The 26,396-nt window shown below is 37.0% G+C and overlaps 1 protein-coding gene across 1 annotated transcript in view; it reads left to right on the top strand.

Moving 5' to 3' along the window:
• DIAPH3 (diaphanous related formin 3) overlaps nt 1-26,396 on the top strand; it is a 204,700-nt gene that overhangs the window by 4,309 nt on the left and 173,995 nt on the right. The window contains exons 2-5 of the mRNA XM_051778911.1: nt 7,657-7,689; nt 14,546-14,719; nt 18,177-18,281; nt 24,390-24,520. Coding sequence (XP_051634871.1) covers nt 7,657-7,689; nt 14,546-14,719; nt 18,177-18,281; nt 24,390-24,520 — 443 coding nt within the window. The remainder of the gene's footprint in view (nt 1-7,656; nt 7,690-14,545; nt 14,720-18,176; nt 18,282-24,389; nt 24,521-26,396) is intronic.

The raw sequence follows: 26,396 nt of genomic DNA, 5'->3' as shown, positions 1-26,396 counted from the left end.
GCAATAGGACAAGAGGAAAGGGCCTCAAGTTATGCCACGGGAGGTGTAGGTTGGATATCGGGTAAATGTTCTTCCCTGAAATGTGGTCAAGCATTGCAGAGGCTGCCCAGGAAGTGGTTGAGTCACCATCTCATGAGGTATTTATAAGACACGTAGATCTGACACTTAGGCATGTGGCTTAGTGATGGACTTGGTAGTTTTTGGTTGGAGTTAATGTTCTTAGAAGTATTTTCTATTTTTGTCACAGAATCACAGAATATTCTGAGTTGGAAGGGACACACAAGAATCACTGAGTTCAGCTCTTAAGTGAATGACCCATATGGGGAGTGAACCCACCACCTTGGTGTTATTAGCACCATGCTCTAACCAGCTGAGCTAATGGGTGTTAACTTGGTTGCATCTAACTCTTTCCATAATACTTCTTCAATGTAATTTTATTAGTTAAATTAGTTTTGCATCAGAATGCTTAAAGCCTACCTCTCACTCCTTAGGCTCTCTGTAATCTAGTCTTAGATTTGGGCTGTGGCCTTTTCTGTGTTTGGGATATTTACAGTGCCATACCTCATGTTACCTCAACTTTATTTCTGATCTGCTGTACATTTGTCAAAGTAAATTGGCTGTTAGATTTATTGACCTCAATTAATTCAGATTGTGCAAGTGTAATTTTCCTCAGTGCACAAGGCTTGAAAATAAGTTCCAAGTTGAACCCTTCCAGTCAATGCAACATATTGATCTGTCATAGCAGATATGCTAACTTGAAAAATAATTTGATTCCCTGACAAACCTTGAGGTGAAATTGGATTGGTGGTTGACAAAGGTGACATCATTAACATGTATCTCTTTTTTTTTTTTCCTTCTAAAGAAAATCCTGTTTAGCTGAGGAAAATACTGATTTTTAAAACTTGCTGCGTTCAAGGAGTGGTGGGGCGAGAAAGGCTTTGTAATCAACTGTAATAACTGTTTGGTCTAATCAAGTGAGGCATTGAAGGACTGCCTTTCTGAATAAACTAGCTTCTCAGAAGAAGTAAATGAGTTTTAAACCTCAGTTTTCTCAGTTCTTTTGCAGAATCATTTTAATTTTTTTTTTTTTTTAAGGAACGATCCTTAATTTTTAAGCACATATCAGCATGGCTTTGTTCAGCAGGTCTGAGGTTTAGAAGAGTGGGACTCTTAAAAGGGTAAAAGGTGTTCTAGATACTGTGGTACTTTGGCTTACTGGAAGCTCTTGCATTCACCCTTGTGGTTTAGGACCTTGTAAAAAGAGGAAATCTACTGAAGGATGTCAGATATTATACCTGTTCTCTGTATGTACATTGACTAAGCAACAAACTTTTGAAATCTGCTGGGGGAGGGTGGGTCAAAAAGCAATTGCTTGCCACTTCCTCTCCTTAATCTCCCTCCCCTTAGAAATGTTTGGAAATCATTACAGTGAGTGCTAGATTATGTGACTTCCAACTGGACTTTACTGAGATTACATCTTGTAGACACTAGTCATCAAAAGATCGATTTCTAGCTCAAGTTGGAAGTGTTTCTATTAATCTCAGTATACCATTGACCTGTCTTCAGTGACTTTCAGGTTATGTTTTTGAGTTAGCTCTTTATGAAATTTATGAGTCAAGAAGGGTTTCTTGTTTACTCCAATCTGTTAAAAATAGACAAATTAACACTTACATTTAACAGTCTGTAAATCAAAGAACGATGTAGTTAAGAGCAAAAGCACTTCCATTTCTCTGGCATAGAGTAGAAGGTAAGACCGATCTGTGTCAATATCTTTAATTACAAAGTGACTGAATTATTGCTGCAGTTATGTTGCAGTGTAAGACCTTGAATGTAAATTAGTCTTTTAAAGAAATGATTGCTGAACAGATGTTACCTGAAACACTTTATCGCAGCTTTGTAAAACTGTAAATTCCTCATGCTGTTATTTTTGTTGGCATGAATTAACGCTGTGGGTTATGATATTAAATTTTAGTGCTCTGTTCTAGCACTTTGTTATATGATCTTAGCTGTTAGCACCAGTATTGAGTTTAACTCATCAATGTCTAAAGAATATCACTGTGTAGAAACTGTCATGTTAAGATAGCTTTGCCCTGATTACTTTCCAGACTGGTTTCCAAGCAAGAGAGAGTGTGTGATAAAGCCATTTAACTAAATGCTGAAGTAGTGTATTGGAAATTAAAAGCAAGAAATGCTGTGCAGTTTGTAAGATGAGCTTACAGACTGAGGTAGCAAAATTACTGAGAGAATATTGTGACAAATGAGATCCTAAAGTAATAGCATTCACTGTAGTCATCCAATTAACATTTCTCTAAGTCTACAGGTTTCCTTGCAATCCTTGCTTCAGTCTTCTACTTGTGTTTCTGCTGAAGAATATCCTTTAGGAAGAAACAGCTAGTGTTGAATCTTTTTTGTTGATAAAATTAATGGCAATAGGTTCTTCCTTACTTTCTAATTTAAAAAGGTACACAGGGGATTGTGTGATTGTATGTGCATTTCTAGTCTTAGTTTATCTTGTTTCAGTGTTCAGGCCCAAGTTGGCCAGGTCTTCTAAAACTCACTGTATCTTGCTTAAGCCCTCCTTTTTTCCATCTTTTTCTTTTCTCAAAGCTACCTGCAGGCTGTGAGCTCTGTGTAATATATCAAAGATCCTATACATGTGTGTGGTGGTTTTGAAGGGGTTATATGTGGGTTTGTTTCTTTGTTTTCATCTGCAAGGAAGGCAAACATGAAGGTCTCAAAAGGATTTAGATACTGTTCTGTGGGATTCTTAATTTTTTTGTAAATTGAAGTACTTCAGAGTGGTAGAGGGACATGCTGAAATTGCTTAGCTGCCTGAGATCCTGTTAATTTGAATGCCTAAAACTCCTCTCATATTGGCAGGGGTGCATGGCGGTGTGCTTGTCTGTCTTCTAATTCCTTTTATGATCGACAAATCTCCTTCTGAACTGTCCTAATTAGCTCCTTCATCTCTTCATGTTTTTGTGTCTGACTAGAAACAGGATGTCAGCATTCTTAAAATACTGTTAGTCTGTTTTTCAATTTTGCATATCTACTTTCTACATGATAGACTAGAGGAATACTTGTACATAGCTCCTATGTTTTCAAAGCAATAATTTTATTATTCTGGAGTAGTTCATGGAAGACACAGAATAGCATATTAATATTTTCATCCATTGCAAGGCAGTAGCTGTAATCTTATTTTGTGTTTTTAGCAGTGACTGAATATTATAGGAATATTACTTAAGCTAGATTTATTTACTTGCAGGCCTGTATTTAAGGCAACCTGATCACTTGAGCAGAATATGTCTTCTCTGAACTGATAAATCCAGGTCTGAAAATAGACAAATATTCCTGTGGTAGTAAGGCACTCCGGCTTCTACCTGGGCTTTACTGGACTCCTGGGCTAGTTGTTTTCCCCCGTACTAGAAATGTGCTTGTTTTGTTTGGCCTAGCAAGAATAAAAATACGCTCCTGTTCTTGAGTCACAACACCCCTCTAAATGTAACGCCATTAAAAGACCCAGTGTGGCAAGTAGTTTTTTTTTTTGGTTAAGACTGCACGTAATGTTTCACATCGGTGTGTCGCCTCTGTCCTTGAATGCTACAGAAGATGAGTGAAGTTGGCAACTGATTTTACTTTGTACAGCCTTGTTGGAAGAGAAGGACTTGGTAAGGGAGAGGGGAAGAAGATAACCTCAGTTCTTATGTTTTAACCAGCTCCTCTGACTGAGAAGTATTATAACATAAAATTCACCAAGTAAGTCTTTAGAGATGTCTTATGGCGAGTCATTCAGCCTTTTAATATTGGAGTGCTAAAAGATCTGAACATTAGGTTGTTTGCATGGAGTTTTTTCTCCTTTATAAAGAAGTCTCCAAATACAATGTCACCAGTGTTGATATTTAGTGAGGCTTTTAGCATATACTTTCGACTAGACTTCACAACATTGTCTGAAAGAAATGGTGGTATTTTTACGCTCCTGTACTGTAGGTATCCAGTAAGATGAAGACTTGTAGAGGAGACTCATGTCTGTATATTGAGTTTGTTATACAGTTGGTGTCCTTAATTGGTTGTGTGGTGGTCTTTTTTCACTAATTAGTCAGATGACCTGGGTCAGTGAGGTGTTCTGATGTACAAAATAGGAAATTTTTCACGTTTACGACAGTAAATTCCATTGCTGAATTTTACAACTTAAATGAAAAGTAAACACTAGCTTGAACTATCCAACTGACTTCTGCCTTTTTCTAAGAACAAAACCTGAATCCAAAATTGCCTGGTTACATGGGTGTTGATGGTGTCTTCTACAGAGCAGTTGCAAAACATCCAAGTTCTTAAGTAGGAGTGAACCTGATGTTGTTGCTTCCCCCATATTTTTAGTGGAATATACATGAGTTGGTGTGGTGGTTTGAAAAAAAGCCTTTCTACAGGGGGTATTGTTTTTAATACTGGACCAATTCAAAGCTCACGCGCCCTTGTGGAAATTACATACAAAAATGGAAGAGGTTAATTTTAATTGCGTAGCTAGAAGGAGAAGCAGCCATGCTTTGAATGTGCCACGTGTGGCGCGGGGCCGGGGGGCCGGGAGCAGCACAGCTACTGAGAGAAGCCCCCTGAAGCTAGCGACCGAGGGGGACCCCGGAAGATCGGGGAGATTTCTGGGTTGGAACAGGCCAGGCAGACTAGCCATGACCCTTTGGAGAGACAGCTGCAGCATACAGTCATGTAAGTGCCGAGGGGAGTCTCCCCCCGGGTTTGGGGGAGCCCGTGGGCCCCCATAGTCCAGGCCCAGCCAAGACTGTGGGAGTTAAACTCCCCAGGAGTTTTCCCGCCAACCTCACCGCCTTTTCCCACTGACCTCACCGCCTTTTCCCACCAACCCCACCGCCTTTTCCCACCATGATGGGGAGGAGTGGTGAGATGCTGGCTGGACCCTGCAGCAGCAGTGAATTGGACCAGTGAATCCGAGAACAGAGCAGAGGGGGAGAGAGAAAGTCAGTTGGACTCAGTTCTAGGGTCAGAACTTGAACTAAACTAAAAGCCTTAGAACTCCTTGACCCCAGGGAGGAGGGGTGGAAATCCCTGAGAATTTGTTCCCCAAGGGTGGGAATCTCCGTGAAGCAAGAGCAGGGGATAGATTTTTACCTCTTGCATTTCATGCTGCAGAAGAAAGAACTCTAGCTGCGACAAATAAGAACTGCTGCCTTAAAAATAAGAGACACTTAGCAGTGCCGCAGAAAATTAATTTGGAAGAGCTGTGGCCTGAAAGTGAAAAGAGGACTTCTTCTCCTTTCTTTCTGGACTCTTTTTCGAAGGAAAGGAGAGACGATCTATGTATATATATTGTTTCACCACAGAAGAGACAGTTAAAACTGTTATATATATATATGTATATATATATGTTACTAATAAATTGTAATATATTTCCCTCCCCCATACTAGGTTGTGCATGTCTGAAAACTTCTTCTCTCTCACATTAGAAAAAATTGTAGCAAACCTTTTAAAATTAGCTTTTTTTGAAATTCCTGTTTTTCAAACCACTACAGTTGGACATGAATCCTGAATTTCCACCTCAAAGCACAGAATGCAAGTGGTTTTCATTATAAGCAGATTACATAGTCTCCTACTTTGTTAGGGGAGCTTCACAATGGTATCTGTGCATTGCTTAAGGCTTAGTGATTTAAGTCATCTGTATGAAAAAGAATAAATTTTATGTTCTTCACTACCTAGTTGCAGTGAAAGACCATATGTTGGTGTTTTCTCTTGCAGCTTCACTCACTTAAGGACAGAGGTATTATACCAAAACTTGCTAACTGCCAAGTCACAAGCTTTTGCAAGTACACAAATTAACACTCGTACTGTCTTGGTAGCTATTTAGTAGAATGGGAAAAACAAGTATTAAAACCCAGCTCCATGGCAGTATGTGGGGCAAAAGTCTGATCTACCTCTGCAGCAGGAGAACACCAGTGGGAAGATTGAGATACAAATCTTAAGTCTCCTGACTGGATTGAAATATTTTCACTTTGTTGTTGTTTTCATTTATTAGAAATCCTCACCTATTAGAACATGGAATGGAATTGTCATAAAAGTTCAGTACTAACCTGGCTTCAATTTTTTTTTATTTTTATAGTAGAACTTAAGTGTGTCAATGAATACTGTATTTCCTTACACCTCACTTGCTTTTTAAACTTCATAACCATTCATCAGATGCTTCTTCCTCAGTTTCTTGACAATATTCGGACTAGAGCTATTGTATGATAATATTCAACTTAATGCAAAATGTTCTTCAGTTCTGAGGGATGAATCAGGGAAGATGTCAGAAGTCATAATTGTAGAGTCACGGAATTGTTAGAGGTTGGAAACGACCTCTAAGACCATTATCATTAACCTAGCACCACCATGTTCACCACCATGCCCAAGTGCCACATCTCTGCATGCCTTTTGAATGCTTCCAGGGATGGTGATTCCACCAGTTCTCTGGGCAGCCTGTTCTAATGCCTGACTACCTTTTTAGTGAACAAATTTTTACTAATATCCAAGTGAAACCTCCCCTGGTGCAACGTGAGTCCATTTCCTCTTGTCCTATTGCATGTTACCTGGGAGAAGAGACTGACCCCAAACTCGCTGTAAACTCCTTACAGGAACTTGTAGAGAGCAATAATCAAATATTGTTGACTTGGTGAAGACAAAACAAGAGTTTCCAAATATGATTAATTTGTATATAGCCCTTGACAGTTGCTGTAGTTGTTGGCAAGCTTTGCACACTAGGCACTGAGGGGAGTCTAAGAAGGGGTAAGAATCTGCCTAAGTATGTGACTTCACATTCTTCAAATTTTCCTGCCAAGTCTGTTCTCAGACTCATCATAAAAACTATATACAGAATCCCTGCAACACTGACTCGTCAGTTGCCAGTGTTCCGTGTTGCTCTTGGTTTTGTGCAAGAGCTGTACGTTCTGGCACTTGCTGTGTTTGCAAATGTGCAGTGGAAAGCAATGTTGGTTCAGGATCTGCTGTTTTGAGTGACCTATAGATTTTTTTGGATGTTACTATTATTAAATGCTTATAACTTTCTGCTTGTAACTTCATGCTCTGCTTGCCGCAGAGGCGTTGCTTGAGAGTATTCAACAGTATTGCAACTTGAGTGTTGTGACTTGACAGATGGTTTTCAATTCATGAGGAGCTCCATTTTTTCTGTTGAATTTAAAATCTCTGGACTGATTTGTTGTTGGTGTCCCACAGCCATCTCTAGAAGACACAAGTCTAGGAGATGAATTATGTACAGGTCATCTGTTCTAGTATATTTAGCTATAAAATATAATAAAACACAACTTATTTCAACCTATGCTTGGTTTATATTCTTCTGATATTATTCTGTCTGAGGATCAGATTGCAGATTTTTTTGACTCCACACTCTATTCCCTGTATGACTTGCTGTGCCCTGTACACCAATAAGGTGCAACTTGCTGGGAAAGTATTACTTTATTTCAAGTGTCAGGATGCAACACTGTTTAACTTGCATCTGATTTTGAATAAAAGTAACTGTAACTGAGTATAACTGAGATTTGGGGGTTTGTATTTTGGTTTGTTTGGTTTTGTTTGTTTGGTTGGTTGGTTTTTTTACTGCACATTTGTGATGTGACTGGTCTCCTGTTTGATTTACAGCACTTAAATATCAAGACACTGACAGATGACGTGGTAAGACAGCTTAAGTTTTGCTTTGGCTATGCTAAGCAAATAACCTTACTGCTAATGCAATAGAAATAACCTTACTGATACAAGAAACTATCTTAATTTTGAAGTTAATATAGTTAATTGGCAAAGTCTCACTAAACTAGTAATTACCTGTAACATAGTGCAAGTAGCAGAAATGTATGAATGGCTTTGAATGCTCTAATCGTGACTAAATGAGCTTGACTCAGGTAATTGTGCCAATTTACATGTACCAAAGTTAGGATATCTTTGATTGCATGTTTAATATTGAAGTTACTTAGGCTGCATGCTAGCTTAAAATGACGTGTTTAACAAAGTAACAGTTGCTTGTGAAACTCACTAATGCTTGTTCAAACCACGATAGGTATGTTCAGTGCCATGCCAGCACTGTTTCTTGAACTTAATCAGAGATGAGGTTCTGCCACTGATCACAAAGCAGATTTTTTTTCTCTTGCTCTTGAAGTTACCGATTTCATTGCCTCTACTATTCTTTTTTAGGTAATATTTTTTCTTATTATACATAATTTTACAATGTCTTTGAAATTGTCTAGGAAGTCATGTTCTGTCATCACCTAAAGCTCGGCTGTTATGACCGGTGCTATACAACCTCTTCCGAAGTACTTCTGTGTGTAACTGAGAGCTTCAGTGCAAATTTGAGTGAGATTTGAGATACAGCAGTGAGATTTGTGCTGGACAGTGTGTCACACATGCTGAGAAACACGGCTGTTTCCTAGTTTAGGAACCAGTCACCAGGTTGATTGGGTGCGCAAATTTAGTAGTGTTGAGTGTGTTGCCTCCACCTATAATTCTTATATTGACTTAAATCTCCTGTTTCTATTTCTTTAGCAGTTCTCTGTTAAACCATGCTTGTCTTTTTATCTGTCAGCTTGTCTTATAGCACATGGGGACAGCCTGCTCCTGTATCTTTAAAATTTTCTTCTTAAAAGATGTCCAACCTTCCCAGGCTCCTTTACCCTTTAGGATTGACTCCCAAGGGACTCTGTCAGTCCATGTCCTAAACAGGCTAAAGTCTGCCTGCCAGAAGTCCAAGATGGCATTTCTGCTGGCACCCTGCCTTAATTTCACCCAGAAGGGAGAACTTATGGTCACGGTGCTCAAAATGGCCACCATGCACCATATCACCCACCAGCCCTTCTCAGTTAACAAACAAAGGTGTCTTGTCGTAGGCCAGGAGGGGATTCACCCAGAGCAGGGACCTACCTCTATTCCCCTGATTTCTTATGTCCCATCCTGCCTGTTGGGGAGAGGGTAGGGGATCTTCTGCTTCCTGAGGTTCGGTTGCCTGGTACATGTTCCTCAGGCTTGGGCAGAGAGTGCGGCTCCAAATATTTTGTAAGGCTCATAAAGGTTAATAAAACCTGTGTATTAACAGAATTTTATTAAAAGTTATCTTATGTAGACAAAAATGAAAAGCATAATAAAATTCTTTATGGCATAGAATTATACTGATTTCAGAACAACTGCTTTAAAGGTAAGAAAGGCTGTATAATTTTCAGTATACAGTGAAACAAAATTCAGTGTGAAATATTGTGTGCTTATTTCAGCTGTGACTGTGCACAGGCCTAAATTCTGTAAATTTTAGAATAGTAAAATCATCTCTGTGAGATTGAGCATGCTAGGAATAAGAAGTTATTTAATCAAAGGGATTCTTCTGTGAACCTTGGTTTATGCAAGTCTTACTCTTCCTAAAAGCTCTATGCTACCAGTGGTATTTCTCACATAGTAGGAAGTGAATCTTGTAGAGCAATTTGACTGTCAAAGGAAGACTGTACTTTTTTAATCTTCTGGAGCTTCAAATAAGAAAAAAATTTTAAGAGGTCTTTGACTCAGTCATTGGAAGTAACTTTGATTTTCTGTGAAGTATTTCTGCTAGTCAGGGAAAAGAGTGGGTTGCTTTACATTCCAAAGATACAAAAATAAATTGTTGCAATCCAATTTCTCCTGTCTGTTCCCCATCTACTGAGAATTATAATAACTTTGAATGAAGACACAGGACTTGTTCCACTTTATATTCTCCTTTCTTCCTTCCTATGTCGTTAATGTTCTGCTAAGTCTTTATCATTTGTCAGCATCAGGGTGTTAGAGCAGACTTTCATGACTGAGCTGTTGGCTTCTGTAATTAAAATGACTGGCAAAATGTCTGGGAGATTGAGCTATGCTGTAGTACTTGAGCAGATTTTGCAATGTGAAATTGTGTTTACTGAGTATATAAATAGCAGACAGGCAAAAATGTGAACTTGAAAATTGAGGGTGGCAAGTACTTTTTGTCCTACGTATCTATAAGGCAGAGTGACAAGGATGCCTGGAGAAAGAGCAGAAGCTATTAGCAATACTCTTGGCTTTATGCCTTCAGTCAGGAAATAAATATTTTGTACCTGTATATTTCATACCAAAACTCTGCTGATAGATTGTGCTTAGTGATCATCATCAGTGTCTTGATGGTCCATATCTATGTGTGAATGTGTTTCTTCATGAGAATGAGAGTGGGGAAGAAAGAACACTGTTCAGTACTTCTAGTAACAGTTTAGGTTAAACCATAACAATTCTGGAATCCTGTCTCTTCATAATGAAGTATCAGAAGTTTTGTCCTCAGAAAGACAACCTGGGGGAGAGATACCTTCCTACATCTTCATCTTCCTTCCTCCTCCAGGCTGATTACAGTAGCATTTGAGAATTTTAAAGATTTTTAATATCTTTTGAATACCCTTGAAACTAACCTGGTCCTTTTGCTAGGAGCCAGCATGTTGCTGCATATAGTGCAGGTCTTGTTTAAGGTCAGACTATTAATTAACAGCATCACCCAGACATCTACCCAAAAGCTGGATAGTTTGGAGTGGCGAGGTCTATGGGATAGTATAGGCCAGTAGCTAGGGCAGTGGACACCTCCAATGTGTGTGCACCTCGCCTCTGAACAAGTGCATAATCCAGAAAAAACTAGTAAAACATTTGAAAAAAGTATGCTGTCACTCTGACACTTCAGAGAGGACCCAAATCACTGCAACCTGTTGAACTTTGGCCCAGGCCTATTGAGCTATGTTCAACATTCTTAGTACCCTCAGGGGGAAACGAATGTCTCTGGATCTGACAATATAACAGCAACAGGCCCTGCAGCTACTCCAACCGCTGTGGCAGACGTGGCTACTTCAACCCTGGCAACAAACATTGCCACTGAAGCAGAGCAACATCATGTGCCAGTGTCAGTTCTGTACACAAGCAGAAAAAATGTACACAAAAGGCACCCTGTAAAAAAGCTTTAGCAAAGATGATCAAGGGGGACAAGGAGGTAGGAGAGGGCAGAGAGGATGAAGAAGAAGGGCCATCACATGCCATTGCCAAGGCAATCACTTTCAGTGATAATGAATGTATTTTTATTCAGGCACGTGCTGGATTTTATTTTTGAGGAATTTCCTAATATAGCAATAGGTGATTTTATGTGGTAATTAAGGGGGAGATGAGGGAGGCAGGGTGGCATTCCTGCATGCATAGCAGCTCTGTTATGAGGTGATGTCTTGATAAGCTGTAGAGCCAACAAATAGTCTAGCAGTAACTAATCCATTAATTCCTGCATTATCTAGTAAGTTCAATAGATGCTATTGTCTTACAGAAAATCATATAAGTCTTCACTAAGATCAAAATGAGAACCCAAATAGATGTACTCTCTAGGGACCTGATCAGAAAGTGTGATGAGCCAGAAAGTTTGTATTGTGGATTGCTTTGTTTTTTCATGGCCATGGTGTGTGAATAAAATCACTTTCTTATTTCATAGGCTCTCAGTGGAATAATAGTGAGCACATGAAATAAGAAGGAAATAAAACTTTACCATTCATCCTGTGATGGTTGCTTCATTTTGGCTCATACGGCTATTGTTCTTATTGTCCTAAAGCACTGTTCCTGGATGGGTCTATATATATTTATTGGTAAAATAAATATGAAAAAAGACAGACATTTCTAGAGAAGATACAAGGTCAAACTGGCTTTAAACTGTAGTGAAACTTTGTATCAGAGCTAAGCTTAGCTATTGCCCGTTGGTTAACCTGATTTAAAATGTTTTGTTGTAACATGGAAGATTACTGAACTTTTTTTCACCATTTCATCTTCTGTGCACTTGGATCCCCAGCAGCATCAGTGGTAGATTTCATTACACCCAAGCAATGAAATTTCTATTCTTTCTGTATAGTGCTTTCTGTGGACCATGAAATTATTTGCCTGTATGGAATATTGAGAGGTATAAACTTTTTTGAAGCACTATCAATGTATAATTCAAGAGGGAAATGTATGTAGAATATCCTCACTGTACTGCTGTGCAAGTCTTGTTGTGAATTTCCTTTTAATAATGTTTTGGAATCTTCTTTTAAGACTGCATTGTTTTACATTATTGAAAGTAATTAGTTTGACACATGTTTAAATGTGCTTATAATCCTATTATCTTAATTTGTCTTACATGTTCTGCCTGATTAAATATATTCCAAGAGTGTGCTTCCCTCCTCTAGGACAAGTGGTATAGGATTTGTTGAATAGAGGGAATGCGAATGTTATGGCCTGATGTGTAATGATGCAAAACATCTACTATACAATCTGATATTCAAGAGAAGCCTAAAACCAAAACATAACCTAAAAATGGGAACAACTGAAATATTCCTTTTCAAGGAGGAATGGGCTCTCATCCCTGAATTAGTGCTGTCTGTTTATAGTGGAACTCTGGTACTGCATGAGCTATTACATGGCAGAGATGAGGGTGGTTCTGCCTGGCCAGAACTGCTATTGTTGATGCTGTGTGGAGCAGGAGAAGGAAGAGGAGACACTTGGGGAACACAGATTATGAGGAAGGGACTGAGATTTTTTTCAGGCGAGATTGAAAAAGCAGTGTAGGGTACAGCTCTGTAAAACTTAATTTTTTCTCTGTTGACTGATTGAGGGGCTGAAATCTGTTATTTCAGCCCAAGTGTCTTCCCTTTACATTTACTTCAAATCTGTGTATGAATCATCTTCAAATATAATGGTTTGTTTCTTAGGTTATCTACTTTATAATGGACGTGGGGCTGAGAAGCTACTGGCAAACTCATTCTTTGGAGGAGGCGGGCTGCCTTTCATCAATGCTCTATGAAAACCCTTGCTTTAGAAGGAAAATCTCGTATAATATGATTTTTGTGCCATTCCAGTCTAGTCATTTCAGTTTGCATTTCTGGCTTCCTCCCCCTGTGCTTACTGTAGACTTCTGATTTTAAAGGCAGAAAGGGAAATTGCTTTCTAGTCAAGATGTAAGGTGGTTTTTTCCACTGATGACTCTATATTTCACTTCCACTGATGTTACTCTCCCTTTTGCTTTTGTTGCATTCTCTTTCTTCCTGGGTCTTGCCAATGTAATTATTCCTGTAGAGTGTGCTTTCCTCATTGCCTGCTGATTTGATGGGACACTGAAGGGCCTTATCATCCATGCTGAGCTCTTTTATGTTTATGCTATATTAATTTTCTGCTTTTGCATGTTCTACAACCATCTGTATGTAAGTGGCTTACAATCTATTTCTATCTTCCAAAAACTGTTCCTTTGCAATTTTGAACAGGAAAAATTAAAGTCTTTTTGTTTTCTTCTATACCTCTCTTCTTGGATGACTGATAGTCAGTCAATTCTTGCTCTAATTAGAGTGTAACACTTGTACTCAATTTTTGCTACTTATTTTATTTGCTCTCTCTGATCTTAATTCCGCAGATGCTGTAATAATTTGACTTACCATTTAGTTTGGTAACTTTGATGTACTTATTAAGTGATAACTCAAGATACTTATCTTAAAGATATATTGAAGCCTCAATATTTTTGCATAGCATTTCAAGATACGTCTATTGATATGGTTGAAATCTTGTTCAAAATCTCTTATGCATCAAATGTTACTGTAACTTCTGTGTTGACAAATGTTATACTGGTGTTCACATCTGTTCAAAAGGCTGCTACAAAGATGATTAAGATTTAGCACATCTCATTACATATGTCAGCTGCTTTTGCGTTGTTGATCCTTGTGTGTACATTAAAACACACAAGCTCTAGCACTGAATATGTGTGAAGCTTCACTTAGCAAGTCTTTATGGAAAAGTTGATAAATATCTAACCAGTTAAAAACCCCACAACCAAAACCACTTTTTGAAGGAGTTTTTTTGTCCCTTGAAAGAGTAACACCAGAGCAATTGACTTGGGCTGTTGATTAGTCATAAGGATTATTCATGAAATCATAAGTGTACCCTACTTAGCATTAATAAAGGAGTTGATAGTTTTTATGCTTCTCCTAAATGAATTCTAAATAATTGGAACAAAGAAAGGCACTAAATTTTGTATAACATGATGGAAATTAAACATAAATAGAACAGTGTCTTAGTTATGCTAACTTGTCTTTTAATAACAAGTAGTTTCTTTGCATATCTATGTACTCTGTTGCCATGTCAGGAGTACAGCTGTTTCAGAGTGACAAAAACAACTTCTAAACTATGTTTTTGGTAAATAAGCCTGCTTTCTTACATTCTCCATGTAATGGTTGGAAAGAATTCTTCATAAATTGGTTTTGTATATATCTATTCCTCCAAACTTTCTGTAAAATTGTTGTGTTCTGCACAATTTCTCTATAACATAATGGGATTCTGGTCTGTTAACTCAAGTGCTAAGGCCACCGACTGTTATATGTATCTTTAGGAAAACCCTCAAAAATAAGACAGTTAAATAACAGGCAAGCTACCAGAGAAAAATAAGGGTGTTTAGCTTCCAAGAACACATATGGTAGTTAGGGTTATATAAAATGAAGCAGTATGTGATATGTTATACCTTTTATGTTTTCAGTTGGATAGATTTGCCAGTATAAGAATTCCAAAAAGTAAAAAAGAAAGACCTCCTCTGCCGCATATGAAGCAGTCACATTCTACAGATTGGTCATCCACATCTATGGATCCAGAGGATTTTGCTCCAAAACCACTGTCGGAAAGAGAAATCATAGCACTGTTTGAAAAAATGATGGTAAGAGTCTTACACTCATTTCTTTTACTTAAAGAATTACAGTGTGGCTAATTGATAGGCAGAGCCCTCTTTTGTGCAGGTGTTCTAATCTTTACATGAATTATTAATATTGTTGGTGTTGTGAGTTGTAATTATGTGATTAGAGTGTTTCTCAGGGAATAAATTACAGGAATTATTTCTACAAACTTTTGCTCCAAGTTTATTTAAAATGGAAATTAAAGGTTTCTAATTGTTGGAAGTGAGATTATGCAACACATTTTGAGGAGGATCAAGAAATGGGGAATCCTGCTTCCTTTTAAGATGACCTGAAACTTTTACAAAGGATTTTATGCCTCTAAATGTCACAGCAGGATTTTGGTCCGAATTTATATTCCATGTCACTCTTGCACAAAATAAAGACTTAAGGTTCTTGCCTCCAAAGCAACATTTATCTGCAAATGCAGTCTCAAATTTGCTTCTTTCCTTAGCTGTCATTGTTACTGTGCTACAAAAGAGCAGTCACAAAGGTCATGTGGCATTGGTACCACCTCAGTAGGTTGAATTTTTTTATCATGATGATGACGTTTTGAGCAATTGAAAACTAAACATGAAATGGCCATGAGAAAAGAGTGACTGCAATCTGAAGAGCACAAGAGAATGTTAACAAGGAGAGTAATACCTAGATTATTATTTCTTTCTCTGTCTCACAGCAAGTAACAAGTAATTTTCAAGAAACACAAAGGGACTACCAGAGGCAGGGATGTGGAGGAAATGAAATGTACTATGAGAGAAGTACCTGTGTGGAATTTGTAATTCCTAGTACTCAGTAATGGCAGCTTAGTTTTATGATGCTTTTGTAGAACTCTGGAGAACTTTAAGTGAGAGATAGCATTCAGGATTTACATGGTTAAGCTGGTGAAGGAGAGGAGTAATTAACTGTGTTAGCGACTTTTGTATTGGTACTCATTTTCACATGGTCTGTTTTTATTGGTATACCTGGTATCCTGCTTCTCTTAGAAATTTCATAGTGAATCATAGTTATTCAAATGTTAGGAAATGGGACAGTTTTTTAATAAAACTTGAAGGTGTGCCTCCCTGCCTACACTCCCCTGTGTATAGGTTGTATTTCTCTGCCATTCCACAGAAATTCTGATACAGGATAGTCTGTGATGTTAATAGTATGCCATAAAAAATAGAAACTTTCAATAAATCCTCAGAAACCTACTATTGTGTGTCTAGGTAAATAGAAATGCTTATATCTATGGATCCTGAAGTAATTAATTCCAATTTTAAAATGACTTTACAAAAAATATGTTAAAGTAATGATGACATCTGGAAAATTTGAATGCTTTCCTAGTTTCATTGAATAACATAGTACTTAAACTGTATTTGATAAGCTACTTTATCAGTGTTATTTTATCTGTAACATGTACTACAGAAAGGATTTTTCAGATTATCCACATTTGAATGGACTGGAATTAAAGCTAGTTTAGTCACAGTAGATTACATAGCTAATTATATATTGTAGCCTCTAGTTTGCTGTTCTGATCAAATTAAGTGATTCGAGGAGGGTGGATTGGTGAATGTTGTAGGCAGACTTTTAGAGCTAATTTTGCACAAAATAAAAATAGTTAATGTAGTAGTATTGAAGGGAGAAGTTTTTAAATTCTGAGGGTTTACCGAACATGTTATGTTACACTTTGGGTTTTTTTGGATGCATACTGCTTCCTTGTCCCAATATTCTATGCAGTAGCATCCTGTGTGGTTTTGGTAATAAAAGTTATGAAAGAGCTCATAAAACCAGACAGTTAAAGCTAATAATTAACGTCATTGAGTGCTATTAGGAAAATATCCATCATTCTTATTTTCCAAGAGGAAAATTCACCTATAGAGTATATTTTAATTATTTAAGAAATACAAGGATGGAGTTGAAGTATTTTATAAACTCAGGCACAACTGATTTGCCACTTGCATTGCTGAATGCTTCTAATCAGTATAAATGAATTGTTTTAATGATGTTTCATTTGTTAAAAACAAGAACAAGGAAATGACTTTTTACTGCACACACAGAATATTTCCTATAAATTACCTTGCTGTTATATCTGGGATTATGGAATACAGTTTGTGGTGATAGGTTTGTTAGTTCTTGGTGGTTTTTGTTATTAGAAGTTAGATATTTTTATTTAAGTTCAGCAGTTACTTTTTGGAGCACCTAAAAGAGCAAGTCTGAAAAAAACTGCTTTAAACAGAAGAATGAACTTTGCAACTTCTATAGGATAATGTGAAAAGCTTTTCTGTTTGTTCAAGTTAAGTTCACCAAAATTAACTCTATCCAAACTGAAACCAGGACAGTGGTCAAGCATTTTCTGCAATGGCTTCTCACATCTTGGATTTATACAAAACTAAATGTTTCAAGGAACTGTGATTGATTCTATTCTACTCGACATGAAAACTACTGAAAGACAAGGAAACTTATGTTTCAGTGTAGTATAAATTCAAAGGCTTGTCTGTGGTGTTTGATTTCTGACTAGGTGAAATAACTTTGATATCAAGATGGTTACCCACTGATTTTGTAGCATTGCTCCTGCCAAAGCTGGTGGGGATTCACCTCATGAGTCTCAGCTGAAAATAACTGCAGTAATTCTTGCTAAGCTTGGGTAATGCACATACTGTGTGCTTGTATATGTGTGTGCCAAAATTGTTAATTGTTCCTTAAAACTATTTTTAATTTTTTCACCTCCACAATGGTAGGAAATGCCATTTCTCATAGATGTGCAACTGATTACAATGATCAGCACATTTCTAGGCTGGAACAGTAGAAGTCCCTGTGTCAGAAATGACAGTGAATAGCTACTGTGTGGCTTTGAGTATAGAGCCTCTGCTCTTTTTGACCTCTGGATTTATGTTGGAGTGAATGAATTGTGATGGAGTTTTGATAACAGTTGAAGGTGTTGATTTAATGATCAAATCTTTAAGAATTTTGGCCTTACATATTGCAAAGATGAATATTATTTTGTGAACTACTCTCAGTGCAAACCAGATTCTGCTGCCCAGGATTAAGTATTTGGGAACTGAGGAAGTGAATTATGGAACAAATTAAAATTTATATTAAAAATACCTAAGATACTGGTTTGAGGACACTTATAAATGTTTTGGGAAGTGTTAATAATGCTTTTCTGTAATTTACTACATTGTCTGAAACTGTAGGTCATTTCTAAGAAAAGAGTGTGCTAATAATGATTGTGATGCACTTGTTAATCCCAGCATAGCTGACTGTTTTTTTTCAGTCTGAGTTGAGGTTACAAGGGAAGATGGATAATGATATTTATGGTTTTATTAACAACTTATGAAAGGTTCTTTGTATAACAGCTTTCATTTGCCTAAGTTCATATTTTTGTGCCTTTATTTTATTTATATCAGTCTCTCATATTTAAATCACTCTGTTGCTGTATGGCATTTTTTTCCTCTCCCATTCCAGGAAGATATGAATTTAAATGAAGACAAGAAGATGCCATTGAGAGAAAAGGATTTTAATACCAAAAAAGAAATGGTGATGCAATATATTAGCACTGCTTCAAAGTCTGTAAGTAAATGTCTCTGAAGTATACCAAAATGACTTAATGATTACCTTATTTCCTATTGGAGAGAAAAAGTGATGCATGCATGCATGTTATATTCTTTTGACCAGCTTCCGTTTCTCACAATATGCTTTAAAAATGTTAGTATCGATCTCATTATTTTACAAGGTATGATGGCAGATAGTCACTTGTGTTTGAAGTGTGTCTTCTGTACACAAAACAGCATTTCTTTTTGGTAAAGAGGCGGCTATTAGTGGAGATAGAAAGATTCTACGGAAAACTTCTTACAGATGTTTGGTGTGAACCTTTTTTCTAGCATTGTTTAAATTTCTTAATTAATTAAATTCCTGAACTGATGAACCTTTTTCATACCTGAAAAATTCAATACAGAATTCATATTGTGATGTTATGTAATAGCTGATAATGAAAATATTGTGCACAAAGCCAATTAGTGCCCATTTTTACTTATAGGGATAATTACTTGTTGTTTTAAAGCAGTACAGGGAATTGTATGTAAGGACCAGTTTAAGGATTCGGTTGGCATGAGAAGAGCTGTTTAGTTTTTGCAGCGTGGGGACTGACTCCAGTGCTAAATGCTGCAGTGCCAATACTGTTCTCAGATCTTCTGATTGTTTTAGAATTCATGCGTTTGAGTCTTTGACTCTCACTGCTGCATGTGACCAGAGATATCAGTAAAAATGGCCTGTATGTAATTATAAGTACATACTAAGAAAAGCAAACATTAAATATAGTAATTTAAATGAGATATTTATCTTATTGTCTACATTAAATGATGTACTTTATTAGTGTAATGCTCTAGCACTTTTAGGAAGGTAGGTACGCCTAGAGCAGGACTGAATTGCCTGGAGATTGTTTTAGCTAAGATGAGTTCTTCAAAGCTACTAGTCCTTCTATAGCATAACAGGTCCTTAATACCAGCTTGGTTGTTTTTTTATTTTTTAGAGATATTTTATCTCTAAAAATCAGGGAACTTCAGGCTAGTAAATCTCACAACATTCTTGAAGTCTATCTACCCAAAACAGCATGTCAGGGTTTATATGTCATGGACACCCCTAACCTCCACATGTATTCTAAGACCTCAGTTGTTTGATCTTAAAAGTAGTGTGACATGACTGGCTATGCAGAGTTGCTGTATCCACATCTGTTGCTGGAATCTTAGCATTCTGATGTTGGTGATGTTAAGGCTCTCTTTCTCAAGAGAAAGGTTTTCATGTTTTTGCTTCCTGGCACTTAATACATGGAAAGACCTGAAACCTATATAACAAGTTTCATTGATCTTTCTTTCTGAGTGCCATTTGCAATAAATAATTTTTCTTTTGTCTTTGGATGTCATCACACTTGTGTTTTGACAATGGAGGTTCTTGCACTATGCCCAAACAGCATAGTATAATGTGTATATATATATGTATATATATAGTATACCATATGTATAGTATGGCATGGTACAAGGTACTCTGTTGAAGACGAGAGGTCTGTTTCCTCCCCCAGGGTAGTGATATGTTCCAACACTGTTGTCTTGCATGTTTTCCTGAAGCTCTCAACAGCATTTTTTTCCTTTCTGTTCCCATTCTCTGCTGCTAGCCCACTATTCCCCTTTCTGCTGTGGGAGATCACTAAAGACCAATCCATACAGGGAAACTTGTCTTTCCTGAACTCTGTTTCTGTGGTTGTGTCCTTACTGGAGGTTACGTTCACCGGTTGTATAACTGCGAGGAACTGTTTTTGTGAGGCACAGATTCAGCTGTTTGATACAGTAGAGCTGCAGATGATTTCAGTTTACTGCTGGAGCTCCTGTGATGGGAAATTCCTTCCCTCACACTTGAAAACTTTGTTCCTGGCATGGGCTTTCATGTCTCAAATTCATTGGATTGTCTGAGTGCCTTCTCAGTCTAGAGAGAATAGTGCACTGCACACCCAGAGTATTTGGCTAACTTCTGGTTTACCTTGACTTCCTGAAAGAGTGTCATGCTTTTTCAGAACAGGTGAAGTGCCATATAGCTCCTGTTACATACAACTAACCCCATCCCACTCTCTTTCTAGGACTGATACTGCAGTAACTTCTTTTGATAGTTCATAATTCTCAAACTTGAAGGAGATGGATACTAAGCTATACTGTGTTGGGACAAATATCCTCATTTATAACTTATGCTGAGTACTGAGCAGGTTTCATTTAAAGCAGTTATCATTTTAAAAACTATATAAATGAAGAACAGAGACTGTACCTCTAATGAATCACTGAAAATAAAATAGCCTCTGATGATCAAACTGGACTCTACTATAATCAAAGCTTCACCATTGACCTCAGTATTAGGATTTCTGTTTCTTGGAAATGCACAAATCCTTTGCAATATTCATAAAACACACCTCTTTCCACAGTAATACTTGCATAAAAAAAAATTTTGAAAAGAAAATTCCATTTTATGGAGTTAATACTCAAGTGGAAATAAAACAGCATTGCTATCGTGTTACGCTACCATAAGTTTTGCTATTTTTTATGTTCAAAACACACACAAACTAGGTTTTAAAGTGATTTTTCTTCTCAATATTTTGTTTTTGTTGTTCACATTACTCTTTGTAATGTTTTAACTAATTAATTAATGCTGACTTCATGCTGCATCTGCTCACAGACCAGTTGTTCTTCAGTTGAGCAATTAGATTTCTAGAGGCACTGATGCCTCAAGATGTTTCCTGTTTCTCAGTTAGCTTGAGCATTTTGAACTTAAGCAGCGTTTCCCATGCTGAAATATAGCTAATATAATCAGTTTCACAATTGGTACCAAATGCAGCTCTCATTTAAGCACTGGCAGATGTATCATATTCTTATTATGTTGCAGAACTTATTATATGGCATGACTATGATTAAGTGATACTTGGCACTGTGGGTATGTTGTACAGACATTCACAGTTTATTGCATAGGATAGTGCTCAGGTGGGGAACTGAGTCTGAGACAGGATGGCTGGTTACTGTATGAATGTTGATGTGAGTCTCCATTGCTTGTGACACTGTCTTCAGATGGGTCACATGAGGCTCTCTGAAATGTCGTTCTAGTGGCTTCTTATAGTCCAGCTGGGCTCTTGTCCCATGTGACCTTCCCACTGTACACATTACTATTGATTACATTAAATTCTTTCAAAAATATTTCTAGCTATCTTAACTGTATGTCCTGTCTGTATGACTGTCTTATATGACTGTGCATCAAAACAAAAGCAATTTTACAGCAGGACTGCTGGGAGAAGTCACTGGAAATGACAGATTCTGCACCCCGGATATTAATCCATATGCTTAGGCATACAAGTAGTGCTTGTTAAGAAGTCTATGCACAGCAGGAGCTGCCAGCAGAATTTCTGTGACTTCTTGAAATTTCCAACTGGAGAACTATTGTAACATTTAGTTAAATACTTTGTCATGAAGGATGCTAGGAGTTTGTGTGGTCATTTTGTCTCTAGTTAATTCGCTATCTCACCTATGCAGAGATGAGCTGGGAAGATCCATGAAAGAAAACTGAAAACACTGAGTTTCTTTTTGTTTGTGGGAGCATTTATTGTTATGGATTTTTTTTTTTATTTTCTCTGAGTTTCCTAGATTTCTCCTCCAGACTCTCCTCAACCCTCATCCCTTCCCGGACATCTCATCTATTTTTTATGTGGAACATAGTTATTGGAAGTGGCTCTCATATTTAAACAAATAGGAATCTCCATGCACTATGTGTGGTGTTCCAAAATATAATATGAGATGCTCTATTTTCAGGATGATTCCTGGCAGTAGTTTGTTTTTTGGTGTCTGGAGCATCTGTTTATCAAGTCTGAGAAAATATAGTTGGAGCAGAGAGTATTATAGTTCACAATGTTCTGTTATTAGAGAGTCATAGAACAGAATGATTGCGACTGGAAGACTTCTGGAATAGTCTTGTCCTACCTCTCGCCTATTCCCTTTTTAGTATCTCAGATAGAGGAGACTATACAGCCTGCTTGGGCAACCTGTTCCAGTGCTTGACCAGCCTCAAACTTAAAAAAATACAAGGGAAGAGAGGACAAGTTTTGTTTATGCCTAATATTTAACCAATTTCTTATAATTCAGTATTTACTTCTTGACCTTTCACTGATAGGGTTCCCCTGAGCCTCCTCTTCTTGGGGCTAAACAATCTATCTACCTCTCCATGTACTACAGATTCTCCTGTAATTGTGTCTGTAGCCCTTTCTGAACTCATTCCAATATGTCCATGTCTCTCTCATGCTGGGGAGTCAAGAACTGGACACAATACTCCAGATGCTCACCACTGCTTACCTGAGGGGAATGACAATCTCGCTGGTGATGCACTTACCGTCCATGCACTTGTCATCCATCAGAACCCCAATTTTCCTACAAACCTGCTTTCCAGCTGGTTGGCCCCAACGCATGTTGATGCATAAGGTTATTCCTCCTCAGGTTCAAGATTTACCATTTTCTGTTGTGGAACTCCCTGAAATTCCTGTTGATGTCCCTCTGAATGGCAGCTCAGCAGCCTGGTCTGTCAACTATGCTTCCCAGCTTTTAACTTCACTTCTCTGCTAGAAACTATTTCATAGAAACTTCATAAGGAGAAAAGCTTAATTCTCAATACTTCCTGAGGATCTTCCAAAGTGAGAAAACATCATCTGTATGAAGCTATCTATAATAACATAATGAGACCACATCACTATTTACAGTGAATAGTTTCAAGTTATTATTGCACTGCAAGTCTAATTCTCTTCAATTCCTGACTTAAGCCACTAGTTAGTCAAGAATTATTTAGTAAGTCTCTGTGGTGCAACATGACAGTTGTGCTTCTGCTCTCAAAAAAAGAAGTCTTGCAACGAATTAACTCAAATATAGGTTGTATGCAACATTGTATGCCTCTTTCTTTGAATTTAGATATGTTCTGTAGAAAATATCCTTCATGTGAAATGGATATTAGGTGGAGTTGACTTCTTATTTTTCAATGTCTACAAATTTTGTCTTTACTATACTGAAAAAAAGGAGAGGATACTCTTACTAATTGGGTCAACGCCTCTTAGATTTGCCCATTTACTTGCAAATTGTAGAACTTCATTAGTTCAGTGGAATGATTACTTTTTTTAAAACAACAGATACTATATATCCCTCAGAAAAATCATTAATATCTTGTATTTATTTTAATCAACATTTGGCAAGACAGATACAGTGATGAGTCAAAACCGGCTTCTTTCAGGCTGTATTGCTTGGAACAGAAAGTATTTTGTTTGCATGAAACTGCTTTTGCTGTGCTACATGAACTTGCTATTGCATTTTCCTTTTTATCTCCCTGTTCTCCACATCCCCACTTGCCTCCCCACCTGCCAAAAAGAGCAAAACCCAAAAAACAAGGCAAAATCCAAACCTGAAGGTTTGAGTAAGTGTCTTTTATGTTGTTGCATCAATAGTCATATTTGTGTTGCACTGGATTCTTACAGATGGCCAACACAACAAATGAGCAGCTGAGGTTCAACTTTAGAATTTTAGTTCTAAAAAAGGACTCTTTTAATGTGGTTTTTTCATTTTTATTTTTTATATTCTTTTGCTTTAACCCTTAGAGCCAAAGCTAGCCAATCTCATATAGTCTTCATCTGAAGAGAAGTGTTTTACAACACTGCGTGCAAGAACAGAAGTTACTACAGTAACACTCTGAATATTCTTCTGGTGTGCTGTAGTCTTGTGACTGCAGTCACCCTTTGGGACCTGTGCCTTATGATCTCTTCAGAGAACCTCAGAACTGATTTTTTCTTCAGTTGAAAATTGAAAATTAAGGTGTTTGCAATGCATAAACAGAATCCATTCATTACAACAATTGTATTTCACTGAGCATGCGTGATAAATTTGTACAGTTGATGCCTGCTACTTTTGTCTACTGATTAGAAATTTGTTCATAAGATGACCAAAATTTAGTCATCATTTGGCATATAGTAGATAGAGATCAGTTACAGGTTACAGGTTACACTTACAGGTTTAGGTCTACATTATATATTTTTCAAGGAACAGAAATTAAGGTTAGCCATTAATAATCTATTTGAGTTCTATATGCACCAGATAAAAAACTAATGTATTTTCTGTGTTTCAGGGAAGTCTCAAGAACAGTAGGAAGATTTCACCTCAAGAGTTTATTCAGGATTTAAAATCTGGGTCAACAGATGAAAGACTAGTCACTTGCTTAGAGTCTCTCCGTGTGTCCTTGACTAGTAATCCTGTCAGGTAACATCATTAACACATATTGCAGAGATTAATCATATTCTCATTTCTTAATGGATTAAAATTAATGGATATGTAGATGTAAATGGTTCAAGTTTTTCCAGTTAATGAATGTGTATGCATTAGTGAATGGTTGTAATTTTTTCTTTTTTTTCATTGATTATATATCTTCTGTAGTTTTATTATTTTTTAATAGAGTTCACTGGCCTATGCAAGGCGATTCTAAGAGAAGATAAATTAAATGTAGTGCAGAGCAGTTCCCTTTGTTTTCTAGTGCTAAATGGTAAAAATTTTTTTCCATTTTTATTTTTGAAATATTCTCTAACACTTTGATCTTTTAAACTATTTTGTCAGGGTGATCAATAATGGGAGTTAGGCACCTTGATGTAAGTTTGTTCACCAGAAAACATTTATATTTTTAGTTGCGTGCTACTACTTCTGTCCAGTGTACTGTAAATTTTCTTCCTTGCTGCCCTCTGGTTATTTTTTCCATGTCTGTAGAGTATACAGAAGAAAGCACAACATTCATTTACTTGTGCTTTTTTGAACGAAGGCTAACTCTTCAGTAATTACTGATATTAGTCTTGAATTTTGATTTGATCCATGCAGCTTGATTTGTGAATGCTGACTTTATTATATTGTATTTTTTTTCTATTCTACTCTATTTACATCCTTTAGTTTTAGAGTTACTGTTTAAGACAGTGACTGAACACATGATTTGGAAAACTAGTTTGGGTTTAGTTCAAGATAATGCAAAAGAAATGTTGGGAATGCTTATGATGGGACATGATCTAAAAAAGATTATACAACTTTTTCTGTGTCTGGCTTGGCAGAGTTGTTCGTATGGGTCTTCTGTATGGGTATTTGCTTCTTTCCTTCTATTAGTTTGTTTTTTAATTGGATTGTCTTGTCTTATTTAGAATATATAATGGTTCACGTGGGAAGAAACATGCTTTATGTTAACCTGAGTTATTCTGACAGAGAGTTTTACAGAAGATATACTTCCTTCATGAATGTAAAACTACTTTTAGATATAGTATTGCTTCCCCTTCTTAAAAAAGATTCCAACAACTCACAACTCCAGCAATTTTTTTTATTTTTTTATTTGCATTTAGGTTTAACAAAGAAAACTTTGTTTGTTACTATAGGCTTGGAAAGAGAAACATGAAATGTTTGAAATGTGTGGCAACTTCTGCTTAGAGCAATCTTTTCTCTCTGTTCTTGATATGAGTGGATAGTTTTATCTTTTTGTATGTCATTCCCTTTGCTGCCTCTCTCCCACATACCAAGAGAAAAGTTAACCCCCTACTCCCCAAAAAATAAAACAAAACAAAACCTGTCATCTTGATGATGCATTGTTGATATCAGAGTATTGCACTGATTGCAACATAGGTTTTAACTTTGTTCAGATATCAACTACAGTAGGTAAAAAGGTTCACAGTTGAATCTAAAGTCCTAGCTTGACCATAATTTATTAAAATATAACTTCAATTTGAAACATTATGCAGAATGTAGAGACAGCATAAAAGAACTATAAGTTTTGGAGTGGAGATGAAATCATTAAGTTAATGGATGGCTTAAGAATAGGTCTGAATTTGACAGGTTTGAATTGGAAATAGAGTGACTATGACTTGCAAAAACACCAGAGAAGAGATATTTAAGTAGCAGTTCAATAAACAAAATCTCTACTGCTTGTCCATGAACACATTTTAGTCTACAAATCAAAAGAAGGATCACAACCAGTAGAACATATGTTTTCTGAAGCAGTCTTCTGATATATTGAGTGGTACTGAGAAAAGTCTATTAAGATAGACTTCACTAGGCTTAAACTGAGCATTTCAAATAACCTTAGTAAAAAACATAAGTTCTTAAGTAGGGC

Source organism: Manacus candei, unplaced genomic scaffold (assembly GCF_025592945.1).
Source record: "Manacus candei isolate 608988 ecotype Guabito, Panama unplaced genomic scaffold, ASM2559294v1 h1tg000014l, whole genome shotgun sequence".
NCBI classification, from domain to species: Eukaryota; Metazoa; Chordata; class Aves; order Passeriformes; family Pipridae; genus Manacus; species Manacus candei.
Note: the sequence above shows the minus strand (reverse complement) of the source record. Positions and strands in the feature narration are given on the sequence as shown.